This window comes from Scyliorhinus canicula, chromosome 11 (genome assembly GCF_902713615.1).
Source record: "Scyliorhinus canicula chromosome 11, sScyCan1.1, whole genome shotgun sequence".
NCBI lineage: Eukaryota > Metazoa > Chordata > Chondrichthyes > Carcharhiniformes > Scyliorhinidae > Scyliorhinus > Scyliorhinus canicula.
Window position 1 is genome coordinate 54,768,260 of NC_052156.1, and position 25,799 is coordinate 54,794,058.

The window sequence follows — 25,799 nt, forward strand, 5'->3', positions numbered from 1 at the left end:
AATATACAGACGGATCCCTTTTTCCAAATTGATAGGCAAAAAATTCAAGACCTTTTTAACCACTGTACATAATTTGACAATAACAACAAGTAGGTCGAAATATCAGGGAAATTTATGGAAGGAACACTAAGCATTCATTCACATGTCTGAAAGTGCTATTCTTAGGAACAAAAACCAGCTGTCATTTATTTTTCAAACACATCCACATAGTTGAAAATATTTTATTCATATCTGGAAGACACATGATGTTACAGGAATTAGCCACAGGGAGAGATTTGTATGAGATACTCAGATTCACAATTGTTTAAAACACTAAACATGAAATGGGCCACAAAAAGGATGAAGTGACAATATGGCTTTGATAGTCATGAGCTAGCATGATGTAAATCAGTTTGACACAAATAAAAGTAACTGGTGACAATAGAAAAGAACTAATTAAAATCTAAGGTTACTTGTCTACCATAATAACATCAACACTACAACTTATTCACATGCTGAGTTCTGGGCATCTCCAAACTGAGCTGGGTGCAGGTTTACTTCCCTGGTGATGTTGAAGTTTAAGGCTTTTAAGGCAGCAACAATTTGTTTAATATAAGGTCTATTGCTATATAAGCAGTAGTGCTGTTTTAATCAATTTGAGATTAAGGCAAAGGTGAAATTCTTCTAGCAATAACTGAAGATTATAAAGATGTTCAAAAGTCATTTTGTGTCATTAGATTATTGAAATTTCACAGATCTAAAAAACGTTATTTATCACAAAAAAGTCAACATTAATAATTGACATTGATATGCAGGGACCGTCAGAAACAAGCATATAAATCAATACACTTGTCAAAAGTATGCAATATTTACCTTTTTCTATAAATCCATTCCTGAAGTACAATTTGTATAAATGTATTGATAACTCTTTATGTTTTTCAAGTCATTGTGTGAAATATCCACATAAAATTATCATTCTAAAATTAGTTTAAACCCATGATTGAGGAATACAGTATAAAGAAGACCCATTGATTGAAAACTTCCTTCAATAGGCTATTTTGAAGCCATGCTCGCAACTGCCTTCTTAGCTGCATCTTCCAAGTTGCTGGCAGAAGTGATCGGCAGTCCACTCTCATTTAGGATGCGCTTGGCTTCATGAACATTGGTTCCTAGAAACAGAAGAGGAACAGCCAGTGATGAATGGCAGATTAAAATTAACATGCTTTCATCAGTCTGAAACAATAGGCTTTGCAGATTAAAGTAATGTTCCGATGTGAAGCGCATTTTATGCAAGATGAACACAATATATTGATTTGCTAATTTTCTGAATTGCTAAAAGGAACTATTGCACGCTATTTTTAATCATGCTTCAGAAAATGAGATTGTACGCTGATTCACACTGCACTGTGGCAGATATTGTCCCTAGAAGCAAACATTGCCCTTCAGATGTTGGTGGTGAGTTGCCTTCTTGAACCACTGTAGTCCTTGAGGTGTAGGTCCCCTCCGTGCTGTTAGGGAGTGGGTTCCAGGATGTTGCCCCAGCGACAGTGAAGGACTGGCGACATATTTCCAGGGTGATGAGTGACTTGGAGGTAAGCCTCCAAGTGGTGGGGATCTCAGGTATCTGCTACTTTTCTTCTTTGAGCTGGTAGTGGTCGTGGGTTTGGAAGGTGCTGTCTAAGGTAGCTTGGCTAGTTATTGCAGTGCATCTTGTAGATGGTACACATGGCAGCCATTGTCCATCAGTGGTGGAGGGTTTGAATGTTTGTGGAAGGGGAAGTAACCAAGGGGGCTGCTTTGTCCTGGATGGTGTCGAGCTTCTGGAGTATTGTTGGAGCTGCGCTCATCCAGGCAGGTGGAGAGTATTCCATTACACTCCTGACCTGTGCCTTGCAGATGGTAGATTCAGCAATGCTAATGCCATTTAATGTCATGGGGTGGTGGTTAGATCCTTGGAGATGGTCATTGCCTGGCACTTGTGTGGCTCAAATATAACTTGCCACTTCTCAGTCATGCATGGATATTGTCCAAGTCTTGCTGCATTTGGACATGGACAGTTGATGATCTGGCAGCTGCTCTGCCTGGCCCTGGGCCATCCTCTGGCGGTTCCTCCCCAGGGGCATTGCAACTATAAGAAGTGTTGAGTTGACTTGTCACATCATGTCTGCCATGTTATCTGTGAAATAAATTGCAGGGATCGACCAGCTTTCAGAGAGCCTCAAAGTTCTTAATCAGCACAGTGCATCACCACCCCCCTTAACTCCCAACCTGCCATCCATTATCCTACACACTTCCTCTATCATCCTTGTGCTTCCCTCAGTTATTATAGAGAATTAGGATCTCAGGAATACCACTCCTAATATGTCCCTCGCTTTTCTATACAGAGGAGAACACACCATAGCATGGTTCTCATCCAATTGGTTTCTTATCCATATGGCTCATTAGGGTATGCCTCTAGTTGGCAATTGTGCCCACTCCACCCAACCAAAAAGACCCTCCTCCAACTTTGAGTTGTAGTGACTGTGTTTTCCAGTTAAGACAAAAAAAGGTGCGTCCCAGATTCCAAAATGCTCCACCACCTTCCCTCAGTCACCCACCAACAGCCCCCATCATTCTTGACTCACTCAATATAACTTCTTCTCCCTTCTGTTACCATCAATCCCCCCTTATTACCCATGGCCTTATAACCATCACCCTCTATATGTCTTCTCTCCACGAGGAGTCTACTATCCCCATACCTACCCTGACTTTGACCCTCCAAATATCCCACCGACTGTTTTTACCACTTCTCTGACCATTCCTCCCCCCCCCCCCCCCCCCCCCCCCCCCGTGACCAACCGATACCTGACCATTACCCAGGACCTGACAGCTTACTGCGTCCCACTCTCCCCTCTTACTGTCACTGCTCCCTCTGTACCTCAGTTTAACCCCCAACTCCTTAGCGCTCAAAGGTTAGGTGGTGATATTGGGTTACGGGGAGTGGGCCTGGGTAGGGTGCTCTTTCAGAGGGTCGAGCCAGACTCGATGGGCCAAGCGACCTTCTTCTGCACTGTAGGGATTCTATTCTATAAAACAGGTTCCATGCTCTTTGTCACAAACACAGCAGGTACCAGGATCTCTCATTTTCCTGGAATGAATGTGCTTCAAGAACCGGCCGTCATTGAAAAGATAAGTTTTAATTTAGTAAAAATTCCTGTACAGTCAGGAGAAGCACACTCCGAGTGGCTGCGATTGAACCCTTCCCTGTCACTTGGTAAGATTGGTGGCTGGTGGGGTTAGGAGCCTGAAACCCATCTGCTGAAATGAGCGAGCTGCGTATAGATGTGTGATAGGCACCAGCAACTGACGTAAATTATTGACATGTGGTCTGAGACCCAATTTTAGTCTTGGGCTTCCTGGTTAGGGAATGTGCTGTCTGCATAACAGAGTTTCTTGATCCCAAAACAGGCCCAGTCAAATTTCAATCCCAACAAATTCCTTCGTCTCTCTCTCCTCACTCTCTACACATACCACAATTTCCAATTTCTCAATCTTTAGGATTTTTGGAGTACAATAGAATATCAACATGCTTAGAAAAGTCAGGCAAATCAATTTTTGTACTTTCATTATAAACTGGATTTGAGTATACATTTCCACATTTCCACAAAGAAAAGTCACATTTTTGAATAACAGGGTTCGAAAATACTTTTTTTTTTTATAAATCACATATGCAAAGCACTTATAACTGTGCACTTTACAGTGCTATCAACTTATCTTAGGGTAAAAGAACCTTTTGAACAGACTAATGAAATTGATTGATTCTGGTATATTTTCTGCAACTATTATGATTTGTAAATTATTTGTCCCAACCTCAGGTATAAATACATAATTGTACTGCAAAAGAACACCAGTCAGAACATGAAGAGCAAAAATTGAAGAGTTCTGCCAATCATGAAAGACATTCATAAAGAATTTTGTTGTTGTCTAAGTCTCAAGTAGCTCACAAAAGACAAATGCACACTTGGATAAGGTCAATGAAAAAGTCAACTGTCTCGAGGTAAAATGGCCAACAGCCTGAATTTTAGGTCCAATACAGAATTGGACACTTTAAATTAAGAATTGACATTTTAAATTAAACTGCATGTGGAACCACAGAGAGGCCTGACGGGAATTTGAACAGATAGGTTCGAATACACTAGTCAGAGACAGACAGCCAGGGCAAGTTTGGTCCTGGCCTGTAAACAAGACATCAGAAGATAAGCGGTCCCATTCAGATGGATCGATTGTTGTGGCTTACCCAGATGAAGCCAGACTTTCTGGCACCTGGATTTCCTGCCACTACCATATGAGATAAGGTTATTTGTGGACGATAAACCTGAAGATGTGCCCCTGGGGGTGGGTTCCCCTGATCCTGCAGAGTTGCAATCGGCAACTCCATTGAGTGTTGCGACCCCCGCCCCGAGACCTCATTGGCTGAGGGCCAGAGAAGATTCTAAAAGCACGCAAAGAGGGGTACAAGTAAGAGGCATCCAGTGATCCTCCCCAGCGAAGACTCAATGCAGAGGCAGCGGAGAAGACTCCATGGCGGAACACAGAACAGAAGGAAGCAACGTGTAAGGCCCACCTTCGCAGGCGAAGACCCTGAGATGACCGAGACTCAGAACTGGACCCACAGCTCAACCCAGTTCATCGGCACGGGTAGTATTATGAATTTTAAGGCATACTATAGTTGGGGTAATTCAAGGGATAACTGTTTTATTGTATTTTAAATTAAACTTGGGTTAAATGATGAACTTTTGTTTGCACATTGTTCATCTTGCAGATGAGGACACCTGGGTAAAACGTTTGAATAATAATGGTCGAAGTGTCTGAATTTTACAGACAATAGTGGCGTCCCTGGGTGGGCTTCAAAAAGATGTAACCTAACTGCTCCGAATTTAAACCCACCAAACCTGTATTCTCTAACACCCAGCCTGAGCCTGAATTGAGAGGGCGGCAAGCCCCTCGTGATGACCAGGATTCAAGAGCTTGGACGAGAGTGCAGGCATCAACCACAACATTGGGCCATAAACCAGGTATCTGTAACACATGGTGAATAAACCATGAAATTACACCTCGGATAGTCAGGGTGTGGGGTAAACTCTGTGGGAGGGAATACAATGAAAGCTGGGCTCCTACCCCAGTCGATTCCCACACACCTGTGACAAATCCTCAGGAGAGAGAACGAAAATTAGAAATGGCAATCATTACAGATTAGGAAGAAACAATCAGGGGATATTTGAACAGGAAATGGCCCAAATGGGTGGAATGAGATAACATCCCAATATCGAATCTGAGATCTGAAGGAAATATTTTTTGGGATTACGCGCATAAAGAGATGGGCAGATGGTCTTCTAAGTTATGTAAGGCAATTGCAATCAATAGTTGTTTTGGGCAACTCCGTGGGAGAGAGACGGTGAGTTTTAATTTAAACAAGAATAAAGTTACACTAGGTAGCTGAAGGAGAAACTGCAAAGCGAGTTCGAAGGACGAGAGCAGAGGAACCAAGCCAGCCTGCTTCACCTGAGCCAGTTTCAGGCTCAGTGCGAGAAGTCTTACCAGCGTGCGATCCGGGATCAGGATGCGGCGCAACAAGTAATAGAGGAATGAAAAGAGAAATGCAACAACCGGTAGTAAAGGTCCTGCAATCAGCAAGGAAAGAGAATAGAGCCTGCGCCACTGCCCATTCAAAGTGGCTGCACGAGAAAATTAAAATCTCAATTACCCATAAAAAAGGGGATTTTGTGTGCCTTTATAAGAGCATCAGTGGGTAGTGACCGAGGGGCAGAATGGGAAGAGGTAGAGGAGGAAGCCCACGAATACGCAGACTCCGATAATGGGTGTGGTTCTCCTGCCCTCGTGACAGATGACATAACAGACGGCACCCCCAGAAAATCTTCTCGCTCCGATGGATCCACTCACCACTAGCCGGTGAGACGGCCAGAACGCTAATGTTGCATATGTATCTCCATACACCGTATCGCAACTCACCAATATCGCTAAAACAATTGAGGTGTTTGAGCCAATAGGAGATCCAAACGCCTTCTTTGAAAACACAAACCAACAGAGGATTTTACACAGGTTGGATGATGTAGAGGAGGTAAAGCTGATTGCAATGCACTTAAGCCTAGCGATTTGCTCTGCCTTGCCCAATCCCCAAAATATAGACGAGGGGACACTAGAAGAAATGAAGGTGGTAATTGAGACTGCTGTGGGATGTGGTAGAGGGGACCCAGTGAGCAGCCTGAATAAGTGTAGCCAAAAGGTGATATGGCATACACCAGTCGCCTGTGGAAACAATTTAAGGCAGTTAGACTGAGCCTAGTTGAACAACCGTAACCGATCCACGTGGAATCGAATGCTCATCTCGCAGGCCACCTAAGGGAGTTGGAAGGCATACGGGAATTTTGACTGAATGACAATATGCACAACGAGGTATGAGCGAGCTGGAGAATGACCTGCACCTGGGAGAAGGAAGTACAGGAAGTAGTTAAGCCCAAACCCACGAGGGCGGGGAAAATGAACTCTGTCCGAACCAATTCGAACCCCAGCCCAGTGTGGTGGAATAGGGGGGGGGGGGGTGCAATAGGGGAGGTGACTATTGAGGATACCTGCTATATGCTCCTCCCAACCCAAGAAGCAGAGATCAGCCCCGAGGGGACCCCAGGTATTTCACCTCTGCAGGTATTACAATTGCTGCCAGACAGGCCACTATGTTAAGAAGGTTTAGGGCACCCGCTAACAGTTGCAAACACATCAACAATTTCAAGAACAAATGTCCCGACCCATACCACTGGAGACATCCACCTGTGAGGCCACCGTAGCTTTGGTAGAGTATATTGACAACTTATACAGCCTGTACCCCCAGCTAGACACAGAACCGAGCGCTTGACGGTGCAGGGCCTCACCGACTTGGGTGTCTAACACCAAGTGGGATAGTGTAGGTACAAGGCAAGGTAAAAGGCTGCCCTACAGTTCCTGTGGGACACAGAGGGTTGCCGCACTACCCTTAATAAACTCCACGATTTGGGCAACACGTGACGCAGCAGCAAGAAGGTCATGCTAAGTGGCTTTATAGGATACTTACAGGAAAGGTCTGAGACAGACCCATTACAGTTCAGGTTGGAAGACATGTGCTATCACCTAGCCATCTTAGTCAACCTCCACATTGAAGAACACATCTTGAGTTCCGATTTCATGCGGAAATGTAATCTCTCTTTTGACCCGCAAATTGCTGCATATGGTTGATGCTCCAGACAAATGAGGCACTTTCAGAAGTAGCCAAGGGGAACTACATAGATAGGGTTTCCATCATCGGTGTGTTATGGATAAAACTCACCAACATGACGAATAGGGCATTGAACTTGATGATCAGCCATGATCATAATGAATGGCAGAGCAGGCTCGAAGGGCTGAATAGCCTCCTCCTGCTTCTATTTTCTATGTATAAAGCTCATCCGCTGGAAAAGGGAACTAATGCGGCACCTTGATGTGGAAACGTTGAATTGGCGCCATGATGAAGGACTCTCACATCTGCAAGATTTTTATTTTGTTTGTTCGTATTTGGTGTATTGTGTAGTTATTTTCATTGTATTTATCTGCATTTGCAACCATTGTTTTTGTACATCAACAGTTGAATTTTGTATTTTATTTATGATGTCTATGGACTGTATATAGGTTGGGTTAGGAATTAGGATTGTTTGCCTAGGATTCTGATACTTGCCTGTCGGGAACTTGGTTCTGTGATCCAGTTTACTGACACTCGCTAGATTAAGAGGAGGGATTGGGGTGAAATGGCCAACGGCCTGAATTTTAGGCCTGATACAGAATTGAACACTTTAAATTAAGAATTAGACATTTTAAATTAAAATACAGTCATATCTGATGGGAATTCGAGCAGCCAAGTTCAAATACACTGGACAGAGACAGACAGCTGGGGCTAAGTCTGGGCCTGCCCGGTAAACAGGTTATCAGAAGATAATGGGTCCCTTTCAAATAATAATAATCTTTATTGTCACAAGTAGGCTTACATTAACACTGCAATGAAGTTACTGTGAAAAGCCCCGCGTCGCCATATTCCTGCCCCTGTTCAGGTACACAGAGGGAGAATTCAGAATATCCAATTCACCTAACAGCATGTCTTTCGGGACTTGTGGGAGGAAACTGGAGCACCCGGAAGAAACCCATGCAGGCATGGGTCCAATTAATTCCGCACAGACAATGACCCAAGCCAGGAATTGAACCTCGAACCTTGGAACTGTGAAGCAACAGTGCTACGGTGATTGATTGTTGTGGATTGCCCAGATCAAGCCAGACCTTCTGGCATGTAGATGGCCCGCCACTACCACATATAGGATAAGGTTACGTGCGGACAATGCACCTGAAGATGCGCCCCTGGGTGTGGGTTCCTGGTGTCTTAGAGTTGCAATCGGCAACTCCATTGGGTGTTGCAACCCCTGGCTAGAGACCTCACCGGCTGAGGGCCAAAGAAGCTTCTAGAAGGATGCAAAGAGGGTTTAAGGGGCATCCAGAGACACTCCCCAGCAAAGACTCGAACCAGAGGCAGACGACTCCACAGCGGAACAGAGGACAGAAGGAAGCAGCATGTGAGACCGACCTTCACAGATGAAGGCCCTCAGACTCAGAGGATTGAACCCGCAGCACAATCCAGTTCATCGGCAAGGGTGGTATTACAAATCATTAGGCATACTACAGTTGGGGTAATTAAAGGGATAACTGTTTTATTGTGTTTTAACATAAACTTGGGTTGAATTGTGAACTTGTGTTTGTCCTTTGTTCATCTTGCAAATAAGGGAACTTGGGTAAAACGTTTGAATAATAATAAACTGGTTGAAGTGTCTGAATTTTACAGACAACATGTCAATCACAGCTCTGCAGTCTTTCAGCAGAGAAGCAGGCTTATTGAAACAACTCAGATTGAGTATTTTCGCTGGCTGCCTGGCTAACTATATGGAATTGTCACAACTTTGGAATAATTGTTCAAAGTAGTAGGTGTAACAAAGCCAAGTTTTGGGGACTTCAAAGGTTCATTCATGCAGCACAGTGAAGCTTTGAAGAAATTGGCTGCTGGGAAAAGGAGATTATGGTTGAGGAAAGCCAAAGGAAGAGGTAAAAGGGACTTCAAAGTCTAGTAAAAGGACCAAGGCTTTGCAGTTTTAAAACACTGTTCCAGTCATTGTTGGAAACATTTTGGGGAATTTGTTTCTAATTTCAATGTAATGTATTGTGTTTCCATATAACTTCATCAGCAGGAAAAACATTAACATTCAGAGCTGTGATCTAAAGGCTCTTTCCACTTGAAGCACTTTTGCTACTAACCTTTGATCTTCCGTTAGATTTATAAAAAGATTATTTGCACAATGTTGGGCTGGCAGAAAGATCAGCTTCTTTCGGGGAAAATAATCTTCGCATTCAGCACCATTACATAAACTTCATTAACTATGCATTTTTAGGTGTGTCCTTGTAGCTCTCATGTTTAGGGTCTGAGAGTTTCAGCACAGCTTTATGAATAATACATATAAATAAAATCACAACGTTATTGATGAGATCAATTTCTTAAAGGAGATCATATTCTTGCATATGTACGGTACTATAACTATTCAATAAATTAGTTCAGATCAGGGAATGAATCACATTCTGCTGCTCTAGGATATTCATGTGCTTGGGTCATCAACCAGCCAACTTTCATAGCTCCTCACACAACAAGTTGAATATTAATAACATTCAATGTAATGTTTCTTATGGTATCAACTCTGCAACTGGTGATATTGTAGGCAGCTGGATTGCCTGAAAGTCATGATTGGAGTGACAATGGACAGCAGAATATGTCACTCTAAATCTGGAGTCATGCAAAGGAATCAGGGAATTTGATTACTGAAACAACATGAATCTGGATTTGGTGTTAAAAGAAGATTTATATCATATTTCCTCAAGATTAAAATCTCAGAGCACAGTATGAATAAACATATAAAGAGAGGATAACAAAACTCTGGGAGGGCGATCTGCAAACAAGAAAATTGCCGAGTGATATCAGATCACATGAGTAGACCCCAATGGGGGAGGCAGGGGCATAGAGGTATTGTTACTGGACTGGTAATTCAGGGACCTGGGGCAATGCTTTGGGGATCTGGGTTTGAATCCCACCATAATAGATGGCTAAATTTGAATTCAATAAAAATCTGGAATTAAAAGTCTAATGATGACCATGAAACCACTGTTGAATTTTGTAAAAACCCATCTGGTTCACTAAAGTCCTTTCAGGAAGGAAATCTGCCATTCTTATCTGGTCTGGCCTATATGTGACCCAGACTCACATCAATGTGGTTGACTCAAATGCCTTCAGGGATGGGCCAAGAATGCTGGCATAGGCAGTGATACCTACATCCCATGAATGAATAAAAAAAAGAACCAAAAGCATGATGGAAAAATAGAAGATTCAAGGTTGGGGAGCCTGGGGAAAGATTATGTAAATGGTCAGGCCAAGAAAGAAGGCAGAGAATCATGCTTGTAGGGAATGAATTGGTAGAAATTCATTAAACTTTATAATAATTAATTTGGCTATCACAAAGAATTAAAAAAAAATACAGCAATAGTAACTCCCATGACCTCAGGTTGTAAATATTTTACAACCATTGAGCAACGTCTGAAGTGTGGTGACGTTGTTGTAATCCAGGAAATATGGCAGCCAAATTGCAAGTCGCAAAGCCCCACAAACAGCAATCAGATAATGAATGGACTATCTGTTTTAGTGATGGGGTTTGAGGGATAAATATTAGATAAATGTTAGCAGATCCCTGCCCTTTTTCAAGTAGAGTTATGGGATCTTTTACATCCACTTGACAGGGCTTTACCTTTTTGTATCTTCTGAAATTTGGATCATCTGACAGTGCAGCACTCCCTCAGTACTCCCGTGAAATGGTAGACTGGATTATGTGCTCAAGTCCCTGAAATTGTACTTGAACTCACCGGCTTCTGATTTAGAGGGACAAGTGCTATCAGAGTGAATGCTGACACTATAATGATATAAACGCCATAAAAAGGGGATGATAGCAAAAAACGTATAGAAATATAAACATATCTCTGAAACCTTTTATTGGCACTCAATGGGTATGGGTAAAATGCCTTAAAATGCTGCAAACCTAACAATATGTTGATCCAATCACAGTTAACAATGACCTGTTTACAATCGACAAGTAAATACTTTATGCAAATGAAATTATTGATCTGTGCAACCTCACATAGACAGTACTGATGCTAACTGTTCTGTTTATCATGCTCTGCAGACTCAGTTCTCCTGGGTCTTTACTTTGCTAGTTGATAGATTTATGCCTCAATTAGGGCTGCACTAACAGAAGTGGAAAAAGAGACTGAAGATCAAACCTTTCCGAGACTTGTAAGGGACAATTTCAGAGACCTGCCTCCTGTGCTTCAGTGGCTAAAGAGTTTCAATGATCTCTACCCATATTGGAATGTCAGATGCAATCTTTCTATGCACCACTAGTACCAGCGTTACAAGACCTTTTAAGCCACAGTCAAAAACTAAGGCAATCTAAAAAAACACAGCAGTGTGACCACTTTGAAAAGGCATTTCATGTCAGTATGCTGCATAAGTATCAACCTAATTAACTTTGTGGGGCAGCGTGATGGAGAGGTTCCTCATGACCTTGAGGAAGGAAAAAAAAGTCAAGTTTATAAAATAAAATTCTGAAGATCCTGTAGAGGGGATGAGAGATAAACACAAATGGTCAGAGAAAAGCACTGTTTCAGTTTCTGACTTTTATCATTGGTACTGATTATAGGCACTACAGAAGCACATTTGAAGTTGTGCCCAGAAATTGAAGACCTTGTTGTCCAGTGATAATCTGGGCCTTCCTTCAAACCGAGTAAACATAATAGGCTAACCTTGATGTTTCCCATTCTAGGATTAACATTCTAGGATTTAGGATTAGGGGCTGGTTTAGCTCACTCAGCTAAATCGCTGGCTTTTAAAGCAGACCAAGCAGGCCAGCAGCACGGTTCGATTCCCGTACCAGCCTCCCTCGACAGGCACCGGAATGTGGTGATTAGGGGCTTTTCACAGTAACTTCATTGAAGCCTACTCGTGACAATATGCGATTTTCATGTCATTTTTTCATAACAGCACCATCAATGAATATCATAGCAGTAAGCACATGACCATCAAAACTCGCAGAATTTCAATATTTACATCCTTCCCAACAAATGGCACAATTAGACGGTGCTGCTGAGCTGATAATATTTCAGACCAGCATAAAGATGGCCAAAATGTCACAACTAACAATGCTTGCATGAAAAACTTTCATTTACATACATGTCACATCACTCAAAAATATCACATAGCAATATGCTTCACACATATAGGGCTCAATCTAATGAAACAAAAAAGACGGCATAGTGACACAGTGGTTAGCACTGCTGCCTCGCAGCTCCAGGGTCCTGGGATCAATTCTGGTCTCGGATGACTGTGCGGAGTCTGCGTGGGTTTCCTCCGGGTGCTCCGGTTTCCTCTCTCAGTCCAAAGATTGCCAGGTTAGGTGGATTGGCCATGCTAAATTGCCCCTTCGTGAACAAAAGGTTAGGTGCTGTTACGGGGGATGGGGTTGAGGCGCGGGCTTAAGTAGGTTGCCCTTTCCAAGGGCCAGTGCAGGCTCAATGGCCTCCTTCTGCACTGTAAATTCTATGATCCTATAACTCCCATTCTGGGTGGGGTAGTTCCTGGTGCTTGTAGTGGCGGGACGGACCAGGCCATTGAACGGCACTCTGAACGCCCCACCGAGGCCGCCCTCAGTCACATTTCTTGCACTGAGGAGCTCCGCTTGGCAGTGCAGGAAAAGATTGGGATGCCATTTTTAAATGGCACCCCGATCTCTTGACCCACCAATTCAACATCTGGACCCCCTAACCCCACCTGTTGGGGGGTCCTCGAGCCTGCCCGTACCCCACCTCATGCGAGCAGGTCCCATTTCCCGCCACGGGCAAAATTCCACCTGGGCACCTTGGCACTGCCAGGGTGGCACCTAGGGTTCCGTGCTTCCCAGATTTCAACTATCCGGGGCCTCCGATTGCCTAAAATTTCAACCACCTCTCCAAGTGCCGTTCTGCCTGATCCCCGATTGTGGGGGCCAGTGTTAAATGGCGCCCCGCTGGGGTTTCCTTAGTGAGGCCGGTAGATCCCGGGAGCCAGCTAGATTTGGCATAGGCATAGTTAAGTGGGCAGTTAAGCTCACTTAACTATGCAAGTCTGGATCCCACCCATTGTGGGCAGGGTCCACATTGTGACATCTCGAGAGAACTCTTTAGATCTTGTTATGCGTAATGACTGTTGGGAATCGCGGAAGAGGCCTCTCGTGGGATTTGTTGGCTGCGCCCATCCCGATAAGGTGTCGCAGGTAAATTATGCCCATAATGAATTATTCTAAAATGCAGCAACTTTTCTTCTGCAGGTGAAGCAAATTCACACGAATTGCAATGAACTGAAGCGCTAGTTCATCTGTTTTTGTTGGTGTTGGCTAAGGCATGAGCATTGACTTGGACAATAAGAAACTGTTGTTTTTCGATTAGTGTTGACAATATTTCATATCCACTTGTACCACTGATATTGATGTACAACCTCAATAACTCTGAGGGTATCTTGTTATTTTACTCAGATCAATTTAATCATAAATAAACTAACCCCTCTTTCCCGGGGCCCCGGTTCAATTGAGGGACCGTGTGGAGTTTGCACACTCTCCCCATGTCTGCGTGGGTTTCCTCTGGGTGCTCCGGTTTCTTCCCACAGTCCAAAGTAGTGCAGGTCAGTTGGACTGCCCATGCTAAAATTGCCCCTCAGTGTCCAAAAAGGGTTATGGGGATAGGGCAGGGGTGTGGGCCTAGGCTCTTTCAGCGAGTCGGCACAGGCCCGTTGAGCTAAATTGCCTCCTTCTGCACTGTAGGGATTCTATGATTCTTTCTTTGATAAACTCAAGAAAACCTGACAGATTGGTTCTCTTGTGATCACAATACTTAAACAATTATGTTCTCATTCAGTTGGCAAGTGTAACTGTGGTAACTTGAGACCACAAAGTAGGTAGGTAAATGCCTTGTTTGCAAGAAATAAATAACAAAGTTTAACAATAACAGTAACTCAGCAGAACAGTGGTAACAGTAATAACTATGAAAACAGGAGGTCTAGTAAAACAGATCTTGCTTACAGGTCACCTCTTACAGACTGAAAAAGCCCGCCCAAAGCACGCACATGCTCAGAACCCTCAACAGACACCAGCAAAACAATTACATAGGAGAAAAACTTAGAAGAAAATGTTGTACTCAAAATGACACTTTGTAACACTTCTCCCTCCATAAATTTCAATCCCCCATCAGGACAGAAATACAACAAAAGTAATGTCTTAACTATACAAAAGTGTGCCGCCAGCTTTGCGGTTGCATTGCAACCTACGCAATACCATTGGAGAATCTTGCAACACCTGATCTGGAATAGTGGGTGAAGAGGTAGATTGAGAATCTGAACATGAACCACTTCCCCAGCGGAGTCAACTGCCTTACCTGGAACCACTTCCTGGTGCACGCCCAAAGCAGTGCCTTCTGCCATATTATCTGTAACGGTTGTTGACTCAGAAACTTTCCCTGACTCGGAGTCATAACAAACAAATATTGGTTTTGGTATCAGTGAACAACTCTTCCGTGGTTACTCTGGTTACTACCAATGTTCCTAATGTAAACCTGATCATCCGGTTTGAACTGCCTCTCCTCAGTGTGTAAGTCGTGCCCCACCTTTTGCTTCTCTTGTCTCCTGCTCACTTTTGCTCTGAGATCTGGATGAACCAAATCCAGATGAGATTTCATACCATCAACAACCACAACCATCTTCCTTTTTGCAAATGTTTCATGAGTGAATTCTCCCTTCCACGTATATCTAGACGAGCTCATTTCCTGTCAGGAATATCTTCTTTTGATTTAAAAGGGTTGAAAAAGCAACGCAGGCTTAAAGCAAATTATCACAGGTGTTGGAAGTTTTAAATAAACAGGGAAAATGCGAGAAATACTTAGCAGTTTAGCTGGCATCTGTGGGAAGAGAAACATATAACAAAACAGGTCAGGTTCTGAAGAAGGGCCATCAACCTGAAACCTTAATCTCCTCTCTCCATAAATGCTATTTGTCTGACTGAGTATTTCCAGTGTTCTCTGTTTTTATTTATTACTAAAACAGTACTACAGTTCGACAATACCAAATTTATAATCTGCAAATAAGGACTATTTGGTGTAAGTGTAGGGCAAACATGATGAAAACCAGTGTCAAAGCATCCCGAGCACGTACAAGACACTTTAAAAAGCACAAGAGTACTGCTTCAACATCTTATTATCACTTGATTACCTAAGGTAGAGCTGGGTAGTCATGAATATTAATTTTGTTGACAGGCGTTGACTGTACATCAGCAGTTATTTAGTGCAGGATGAAAGGCTACATTAATCTGCTGCTACCTCAGGTTGGCTTAAATCCATGCTTGAATGAAGTACACTCAATAAATGAATGCATGAAGTGTTTTGACGAACCAGGGTTAGTTTTTTGAGTCCACAAAAATCAAAATAGCCAACACTCATTTTTCAAGACATTTTGTTTCAGACTACAATTTTGTGACATGTCAAAACTGAACAAAAGAGACACAATTCAACAAAATCATATCTTTACACAATCAGTTTCTAATCAATAATATTTACATATGTATCTATATATATATGTATAGGGCCCTCCTGAATTTACGTATGAGAATTGCTAACTAAGCAAAACTTACAGGCTGTACTAATGCTAGAGTCGCGCAAAACTCACTCAGGGCTTTTTGTCTCAATCTCTCTAAATAGTTAACCAGGTCCTCTTTACTAAATGGGAACAATAAAATCACACAACTTTCCAAAAAACAAAATCAATTGTCAACCAGGCTCAGAAAGATCTTGAAGCCAGGTTGACAGTGGAGTAAGAAGTACTTTTATGATGTTGCCATTAACCTTCCGGCACTTGGTGGCGGCAAAGAACTGTGAACTGAGTTTCATGCTCAGTCTGAAATGCAAATAGCGAGCACCTTAGCTCTATTTCAAAGTGTCACCTCGCAAAAGCTTGAATTTGTGGATTTTGCCATTATCCAGCTGTCCCTATTGTACAGGTCAACGTTGCTATGTTAATGGAGGTGCGGCATAATTTTTGTAATATTGTGATACTGTCAGCATTCTGACTTTTAGAAGCTGAACATCAAAAACAGCAATTATTTTCTAATCGAACTTTCCCCATCACTTTCCACAGCAGACTGTTATAGCTCTCTTAACACAGACGGGAAGGGGGGGGGGGGGGGGGGGGGGGGGGGGAGAAGGGTGAGGCAACCTCAAGTTGAGGAGTGAGACGAGCTGAAGAAACACTGGCTTTGATTTTCCATGTTCCGTATAGCTGTCCATTTTGTTTATTAAAATTCCAAACATTATTAGTATATTGAAACTTGTAAATTACCTTAGAAAAATGATTTTAGGTTTAGTTTTAGTTTTGAATTCACCCCAAGTCTTTTGGTTTAATCATATTCATTTAGCAGAAGTTATAAATGCTCAAATAATCGAACTGCATTAGTTACAATATTTACATAATTCATCTGACTGGTTTGGCACTAATAATATGCAATTTCAAATTCGTAAAGTTTGCAGAGAAATAGCCTCATACTAAATCACAGCATCAACTGCATAGCTGCAGCCAAACATTGGTAGATTGATCGAAGCTTTCATCAGTGCTATTCAAAATAGCAAACTGCATAATAAACTCACACACTAGGTGGTGTGAGAGGCCAATTCAGGGAAACTTGCTAATTCTCTCGTTGTTTACAAGGGAGAATGGATTGTTCTTCCTGTGATGATAGTGTTGAGGCGATTTGCTGAATGACCTAACGGTACTGTCATAATACAGTAGTCCCCCGTTATACCGCGCTCCGCAATACCGCGGTTCGCGATATACCGCGGGGGGGCTTATGGACCCCAACTGTCAGTTGTGTCAATTTAAGCGGCCGGCTCACTTTGATCCGGAGAGGGAAGCTGCTCTCTCACTGAAACAATCAGCCGGCCGCTGAAATTGACACTGCCCGCTGCTCTCTCCCTCCAATCAGAAACATTAAAACTTAAAAGTTGGATTGGAGGGAGAGAGCAGCGGGCAGTGTCAATTTCAGCGGCCAGCTGATTGTTTCAGTGAGAGAGCAGCTTCCCTCTCCGGATCAAAGTGAGCCGGCCGCTGAAATTGACACTGTTTTAATTAGATCCACAATGGGGGTTTTAAATTTATTTTAAAATCTATGCTAGCGCTTCCCATTGTGAGTCTACGGGGGTCTGACCTCTCCCCCCGCCCCCCGTAGACTCTCAATGGGAAGCGCTAGCATAGATTTTTAATTAAATTTAAAACCCCCATCGTGGATATCCGCGGCTCGGATGCAACGCGGGTGGCTGTCTTGGACCCCAACACCCGCGTTATAAAGGGGGACTACTGTATACACATAAGTATATGATGGTGCAGAGACACACACTGACTGACACACTGCAAAACCAATCAACACACACAACACAGCAGCCAATCACCAGACAGGGCACGGTCACTATAAAGCCAGAGGGCACTAGTTTTCCTGCTCATTCGGGATGCAGCCTCTGAGACAGACGGAGCCCGCAGTCAGTAGCACAAACATCTACCATGTGCTAGCAGTATAGGCTGGTCAGGTTAGGCATAGGTCTTCAGTCAATCTACCATAGTGTCGACCCACAGTGCAAGTATGTTTAACAGCTCATAGTTAAATAAAATAGAGTTGTACTTCTACAAGTGTTGGTAGCCTGTCTATGTTACTGCTCTGGTAAACACAGTCTCCACAGATCCAAAGTACCCAACACATCAGGTACCTGACTCTTTAAATCATCAGTCGGATGTATAATTTATGTTAGTCCTTTCTCAGCCAGGTCACAAAGTGGTACCATGGACAAAATCATAACATGTCTCAGAATAAAGACAGAACATTTTTACCTCTAATCCTACAATAAGCACAATATTTCAGAAGCCAAAGATCACTGCATACATTTGCTCCCCAGTGGAAGGAACTAAAAAGAAATAGTGTAAATTGAGGTTCATGCTTACAAAGGGTTATTAGAGTGCTATCCAATTAGAAAAGAATACTTCTGCCTGAATTAAAAGTATAGATAAGTCTACTTACATTCCTTTTTGTCTTGTTAAAGAGGAACAAATAGGATTGGGAGGGTTTCAGTTTTGGGCACAGCTGCGAATGTTATAAACAGTACAAACAATGGTGTTTCATATTAAACAACTCAATTTCCACACAAGACTAGAAAGCATATTTTTAACCACGCTAAGCTATGCTGTGTTCTGATAGATTAAAAAGTCACAGAGACGCAACTGTCAGTGTGATTGATTAAAGGGCATCCTGGCTACTACCAACCCTGCATACCCTTCAACCCCATTCTCACCTTTGTCAGCAAACTCTGGCGAAGGACACAAACTGCTCCACTTGCTTCCTCGTGCATTTTCTCCTGTGCACTTGCTAACTTTGAACATATTCATACCTACATTCAGTTTTGTACCAAAAAGACTGAATCTCTAAGCCCCTTTGATGAAATGAATGATTGCTTGAAAGAAGCTGGAAAATATATTGCTCATAGATAATCTGAATCAGTGAACACTGGACCTTTGAGCAGTAACCACTCTGACAATAAGGTCGTCTACCAAATGCCTCATAATGGAGTTTATAACAATGTTAACAGTGTCGGTAATAATACTCAACCTTGATGTACACCTTGCCTGAGGAAAGCCAGTGTAAACATGTATCCTCAATCAGTTCACCAAAAATTGACAAAAGTTTCACAATATTCATGGCCAATAACACAAGCAATGAGTATTCGCTGTGAATTGGCATATTAGAAAAGGCTTCAGCTGTAGGTATATTTCACTACTTTGAGGATTAAGATTTTAGTTGTATTAAAGAAATGTGTAGATTCAACATGTCAGAGATTAAGTGGTTAATTATGAGATACTGTACTGAAAGGCTAAATGTTAACAGGCTACAGGTAACTGAATTCTATACATAAAAGCTTGCAATATTATAGAGCTCTTTAAATTATTTGCTCTTTGTATTGGTGAGGTCTGTGCTTAGGGAGTGATGGCCAGAAGACCAGGTTACAGACTGTCATAAGCACAGGAGGTTAACATGGAGATTGGGATGGTGCTGCCTCAACCCCACCTCCAGTAACAATCTCAGATTGCTACTCATGCGAGGTGGTGCACCAACAAATCCGGAAAAAAATACTTTTACCTGCCAAAGAATGACATTTTCAGACGAATGTCACTTCGCAACCATAAATTTTCTTAATACATGCAAGAATAAAATAATTTAACAGTATGGAGAAAACAAGACAGGTCTTTAGAATGTGGTAGTTTCCAACTTCAGAGGTAACACAAACAGGTTCCTGAGACCTTCACACATTCTGCGAAATGTGGCATTATGACAACACTGGTGAGAAAAATGGGCATCCTGCCCAAAGAGAATTCCTGGAATGTATGCCAAACTCACTTAATTATACTCATGCCTTTGACAGTTACTACTGATTGTAAAATCTTTCACCATTCAATCAAACAAACAAAAATAATGAAATGGAGTAAGCTTTTTGGATCATAGAATCGTAGAATCATAGAATTTACAGTGCAGAAAGAGGCCATTTTGCCCATCGGGTCTGCACCGACCCTTGGAAAGAGATTCCATTTCAGCCCACACCTCCAACTATCCCCCATAACCCAGTCACCCCACCTAACCTTTTTTTTTGGAAGTAAGGGCAATTTAGCATGACCAAACTACCTAACCTGCACATCTTTGGATTATGGGAAGAAACCCACGCAGACATTGGGAGAACGTGCAGACTCTGCACAGACAGTGACCCAAGTGGGAATCGAACCTGAGACCCTGGAGCTGTGAGGCTAACCACTGTGCTACTGTGCTGCCCTAGTGCTCTCCTTCAAGTGCTTTCTTTCTGACAAAACCATTGCTAACATGTAATAACTCCTCCTCTTGCTCAGTTTTTCAGTTTTTAATATAATTTTTTCTTCACACGTGTTAGCTCCAGCAGTTTCTGCTTACCTCCAAAGAAGCATAGAATACAAAAGGTCAATTCCACCCACAGTATCTGGGCCAGCTGTTAAGACGAACCTCACTGCCTTGTTTCTCTACCGAAATTCCTTTATTTTCATTTAAGATTTATCTTTGCTTCAAATATTTCTTGTTGCAAAGCACTCCATGTTTCAAGAATTCCTAAACATAAAACAATTCCTCCAATTATTTTTTCTCTTCCTGAAAATCTTAAATTCACAATCCCTCATTACTAGCTTTCCTAAATCAGGGGAAAAAGATTGCATTCACACCATAAATATCCTAATTAAAAAAAGTCCTAATAAATCGCATACCCTTCTCTACTCCTCAAGCCCTTCTCAAACTTTCCTTCATTACTTTGTTTATCTTCATGGTGAATCTGTGCTGTACCTTTATGGCTTTAATAATGTCCTTCTAAATGGGGTCTTCAAACTACACACAGTACTTTAAATGTCACCTTATCATTACTCTGTTAAAATGTTTTATCTCATTATTCAGTATTTTTGAAATCCATGACAGATGGAGGTAGTTTGCATGATAAGGAGTTAAAATTCACATAACTTTACCATATTTTCTGTATCCTTCCCCATCGATAATTCTGTAATGACAGTTTGAAGGTTGTGTGTGTCTTCCATTTTGGAACGGCAGACAACTTCTCTATAATATTCAAATTAGGATCGCACATTACTGTTGGGAGCCTGGTTTAAATTTAACAGTTGCTGGCCCAGTTTCCAAAGTCTTAGAGAAGTTGGCAGTTAAATTGAGGTAGGAGCAGCTGGCCGCAGAAGGAAAGTGTTTTTTGTGCCACTCCACGTGTGCCAGGAGTTGTGCTCCCTCCACCCCTCAAGCAAATCTTCTGCTGATCACAACTTATCTTTCTGACCTGCGACCCCTCTCCTCCCCCAAACAGTCACAAAATGGGGCCCTGCGATCTGTCAACTGGTCCAAACCCGCAATCCTAAACTGATTGCCCTGCAATCTGTCTCTCTGGGTGAACCCATGTTCTCAAAATTCTTTTTTATCTCTCCGATCTACCTTGATCTACCTCCCTGAAATTCTCAATTACAAGCCTCCTGCCATGTAATCTTCCAAGCCGGCCTTCAATTCAATATGGCCCAAACATCTACTTTCCTGCGACGCCGGGCTTCCCCTGCTCCTGAACGCGCGATCCTGGGAATCCTGCCCTTGTTCCAGGCCTCATGCGACTGTTGAATCAGTGATCAGGACCTCCTGCCTGGCAATCCAATCCCTGCCTCAGAGCTCATGCCTCCTACTCTGCCATCTCCTGACTCTGAACCCGCAATGGCGAGCTTCCTGTCCTTCTATTAACTGACCCCTATGAACCTGAGTTTCCTACTCTTCTGCCGACTCACCTCAAACCTGCATCTTTCCCTCCCTTCTTCCTTGCTTGTTCCCAGCTTCCCGACAGTGATCTTTCCTGATTGCCAGGGACAATTCTGCTGGCAACTGGTCAGCCTGTTAATCTGGATAACTGCTCTGTGGAAAGAATATTAAAAAAATTCTGATCCCTACTGCTAAATTAATTTTGGGAATTTTGTTTTTGTTGCATCTTTTAGGTCTCTCCTTTCATTTGCATTCCTTCTGCCAATTTTCAATCAGTGCATTTTCTTCCCAAATGCAAGATTTTAGCTACTCCACATTAAATTGTATCTACACTTCATCTGCATTTCACTAACTATTTGGAGATCTTCTAAGCCACTTCAGTGTTGCCAAACCCCATTTTTGTGTCATCAGTAAATTTCAATGTTGTGCTTCATATGCCCAAGTATTTGACCTCTGAGACACACCATTTCCAGCCTTCTTCAATTGAGCAAGACATTTAGCCCAAGCTTGTGATGTTGATGAAGTGTCGAGAGTAGCCACTAAAGGGAGCTACAGTTACAGCTATATAAGAAGTCTCACAACACCAGGTTAAAGTCCAACAGTTTTGTTTTGAATCACTAGCTTTCGGAGCACAGTGCTTCCTTCCACAGTTTCCTTCCTCAGGTGAATAAAGAGGTGGGTTGCAGAAACACATTTATAGACATAATCAATGATGCAAGACGCACCTCAATACGCCAACATCTTCATGCACAAGTTTGAACAAGACCTCCTCACTGCACAGGACCTTTAACTGACATCAGTACTCAACACCGACAACTGCCAATCTCCAGGTGCAATTTTACAACTCATCCATTTCATCCTGGCTCACAATGTTTTCACTTTCGACAACAAGTTCTTCATCCAGACACACGGAACAGCCATGGGGACCAAATTCGCACCTCAATACGCCAACATCTTCATGCACAAGTTTGAACAAGACCTCCTCACCGCACATGACCTTCAGCCAACACAAAGTATCATCTTGCATCATTGACTTTCTCTGTGTATGTGTTTCTAGAACCCACCTCTTCATTCACCTGAGAAAGGAGCTGTGCTGAGAAAGTTAGTGATTCGAAAGAAACCTGTTGGACTTTAACCTGGTGTTGTAAGACTTCTTACTGTGCCCACCCCAGTCCAACACCGACACACTCACATCATGACAACTATATATGCTAAGCCTTGTGGGAGAATCTGGGAAAGTGTGCAGGAGTTAGCTGTTGAGAGTCAGAAGTACAGATAGTGTAAGTGAGTGAAATCATAGTTTAAACCAGCAGTGAAATTAGCTGTAGATGAGTTTAGTTTAGATGTTATTAATCAACTGTGTAATCATGAGGAGTATGTGTCGAATCCAAGTTAGTGTTAATAAATTTATAGCTTTCTTTAAGTTAAAGCGCTCCACCGGCTGGCATGGATGGCCTTGGCGCCATGCCAGCCGGGGCCGAAGGGACTTCGCCGGCCGGCATAAGTCCGCGCATGTGACAGAGCGTCAGCGGCTGCTGATGTCATCCCCGCGCATGTGCAGGGGAGGGGGTCACTTCCGCCTCTGCCATGGTAAAGACCATGGCGAAGGCGGAAGCAAAAGAGTGCCCCACGCACAGGCCCGCCTGCCGATCGGTGGGCCCTGATCGTGGGCCAGGCCACCGTGGGGGCACCCCCCAGGGCCAGATCACCCCGCGCCCTCCCCAGGTCCCCGGAGCCCGCCCGCGCCACCTACTCCCGCCGGTCAGGTAGGTGGTTTGATTCAAGCCGGCAGGAGAGGCTTGACAGAGGCGGGACTTCGGCCCATAGCGGGCCGGAGAATCGGCGGGGGGGGGGGGGGGTGTGGGCCGCCGAGGCGCGATTCCCGCCCCCGCTGAATCTCTGGTATGGCGGAGAATTCGGGACACGGCAGGGGCGGGACTGATGCCGCCCCATGTGTTGATGCCGGTGTCCAAACCAGCGTAATGATGCCGGCGCCAATAGGCCTCCAGGCCACCCCTTCCTCGGGGGCTAGAACGGCGCCAGAGTGCTGTGCGCTGCTCTGGTGCCGAAAGCTGGCCCGCCATGGGTCTGCACTTCCGCTCCACGGCCATCTCCACGCCGGCTCACGGGCAACATGGCGGATCAACATGGGCCCGGCATGGATGAACATAGGCCCACCCCGGAATGAGCCCACACATCGATCGGTTGCCCCTGATCAAGGGCCTGGCCACCGTGGAGGCCCCCTGAGAATCGAATGCCGGGCGCCGGAGTGGCGTGGCGGGAGAATCTCGGCCCATTTCTATTGCATTCTCTTTACGTTCATAATTACTCTGTAAAAGGAATTCTAAATTTGATGGATTTCCCTTTTTATCTTAAGGATAGATGTACATTGCTGATTTCTCACTCTGCTAACTTTCTGACCTGTTTATTTAGGTGAGCCCTTTTCTATTTCAATGAGTTGTACCGTTTTCATTCAGCAATCTTAATTTAATCCGAAGGAACTATTCGCGCCTACTTCCCCATTTAACTCTATCATGGCTGACCTTGACACCATTTGTCCACACTATCTCCATATCCTTTGATATCTTTAATACCTAAAAAATCCATCAACCTCGATCTTGAATATACTCAATGGCTGAGCCCCTGCAGCCCTCTGGCGAACTGAATTCCAAAGATTCACCACCCTCAGAGTGAAGATATTCCTCCTCATCTCAGTCTTAATGGCCTACCTTTTATTCTGAGGCTGTGTCCCCCCTGGTTCTAGACCTCCCAGAGAAGAGAAACATCTTTATCTTGTCAAGGTATGTGAACTTTATATGCTTCAATGAGATCACCCCCCCACTATTCTGAATTCTATAGTATATAGGCCCACCCTCTCCTCAAAGGACAATCTTTCTGATGAACCTTCATTATGACAAGTATATCCTTCCTTGGATAAGACGACAAAAATTGACGAAAAAGACGACAATACTCCCGATGTGGTCTTTTCAAGACTCTATACAAGACTTCTTTACTCAAACCCTTTTGCAATAAGGGTCAATTTCCAGGTATTTCCATAGAATTTACAGTGCAGAAGGAGGCCATTCGGCTCATCGAGTCTGCACCAGCTCCTGGAAAGAGCACCCTACCCAAGGTTAACACCTCCACCCTATCCCCATAACCCAGTAACTCCACCCAACACTAAGGGCAATTCTGGACACTAAGGGCAATTTATCATGGCCAATCCACCTAACCTGCACATCTTTGAACTGTGGGAGGAAACCGGAGCACCCGGAGGAAACCCACGCACACACGGGGAGGATGTGCAGACTCCACACAGACAGTGACCCAGCCGGGAATCGAACCTGGGACCCTGGAGCTGTGAAGCGATTGTGCTATCCACAATGCTACCGTGCTGCCGTATGGCGTATGGAAAGCCATCAGGGATGCAAAAAGAGAATACCGCATCAAACTAGTCCCATGCCAATGACATTAACCCACGACGATTATGGCAGGGCCTACACAAGATCACAGGCTATAAAGCAAGGCCAGGCAGAATATCTGGGGCTGGAGCATCCCTACACGATGATCTGAACAAATTCAATGCCCGCTTTGAGCAGTCATCCAATGCATTGGTGCCACCCACCCCAACAGCCCTGGACACACACATACCCACTATTCCAGCCTCAGAGGTAAGACCTGCCTTATTGAAAGTGAATCTGCGGAAACCTGAGAGGAGTGTTTGACTGGTGAGGATAGAGGATGTAAAGGAGCAGGTGTTGTACCTTTTGTGATTACAAAGAAAGCTGCCATGGAAAGGGGATGGGGACCTGGGCAAAATGGAAGAGCGTTCCAGGGTGTCACGGAGGGAGCAATCCTTGCTGAATGCTGACAGCAAGGTGAGGGCAAGGTGTTCTTTGTGACAGTATTGTTCTGGAGTTGGTGGAAGTGGCAGAAAGTAGAAATGTCATGGTTTTTATGCTGCCAAAAGGGGGAGGGGGAGAAAGAACAAAAATGAAGGTCTGGAATAGGGTAGGCGGCTGGAGAGATTAAATAAAGAAGATGTAATCGAATAAGAAGCAAGTAGTGGGAGTGAACATTAGACCCGAACAAATCTTATTTTTAAAATAAATTTCGAGTACCCAATTAATTTCTTTTTCCAATTAATAGTCAAATTATCATGGCCAATCCACGTACCCTACACATCTTTGGGTTGTGGGGGTGAGACCCACACAGACACGGAGAACCCGAGCACTCAAAATAAACTTCAAACTGAACTTCTTC

At 43.6% G+C, this 25,799-nt stretch overlaps 1 protein-coding gene across 2 annotated transcripts in view; it reads right to left on the bottom strand.

Annotated features, from left to right (window-relative positions):
- Positions 1–205: 205 nt before the first annotated feature.
- The window catches only part of suclg2 (succinate-CoA ligase GDP-forming subunit beta), a 473,504-nt gene continuing 447,910 nt past the window's right edge, over positions 206–25,799 (bottom strand). For both annotated transcript variants that reach the window (XM_038810602.1, XM_038810601.1), the window contains one exon: positions 206–1,148. In XM_038810602.1, coding sequence (XP_038666530.1) covers positions 1,033–1,148 — 116 coding nt within the window. In that variant the 3' untranslated portion in view covers positions 206–1,032. The remainder of the gene's footprint in view (positions 1,149–25,799) is intronic.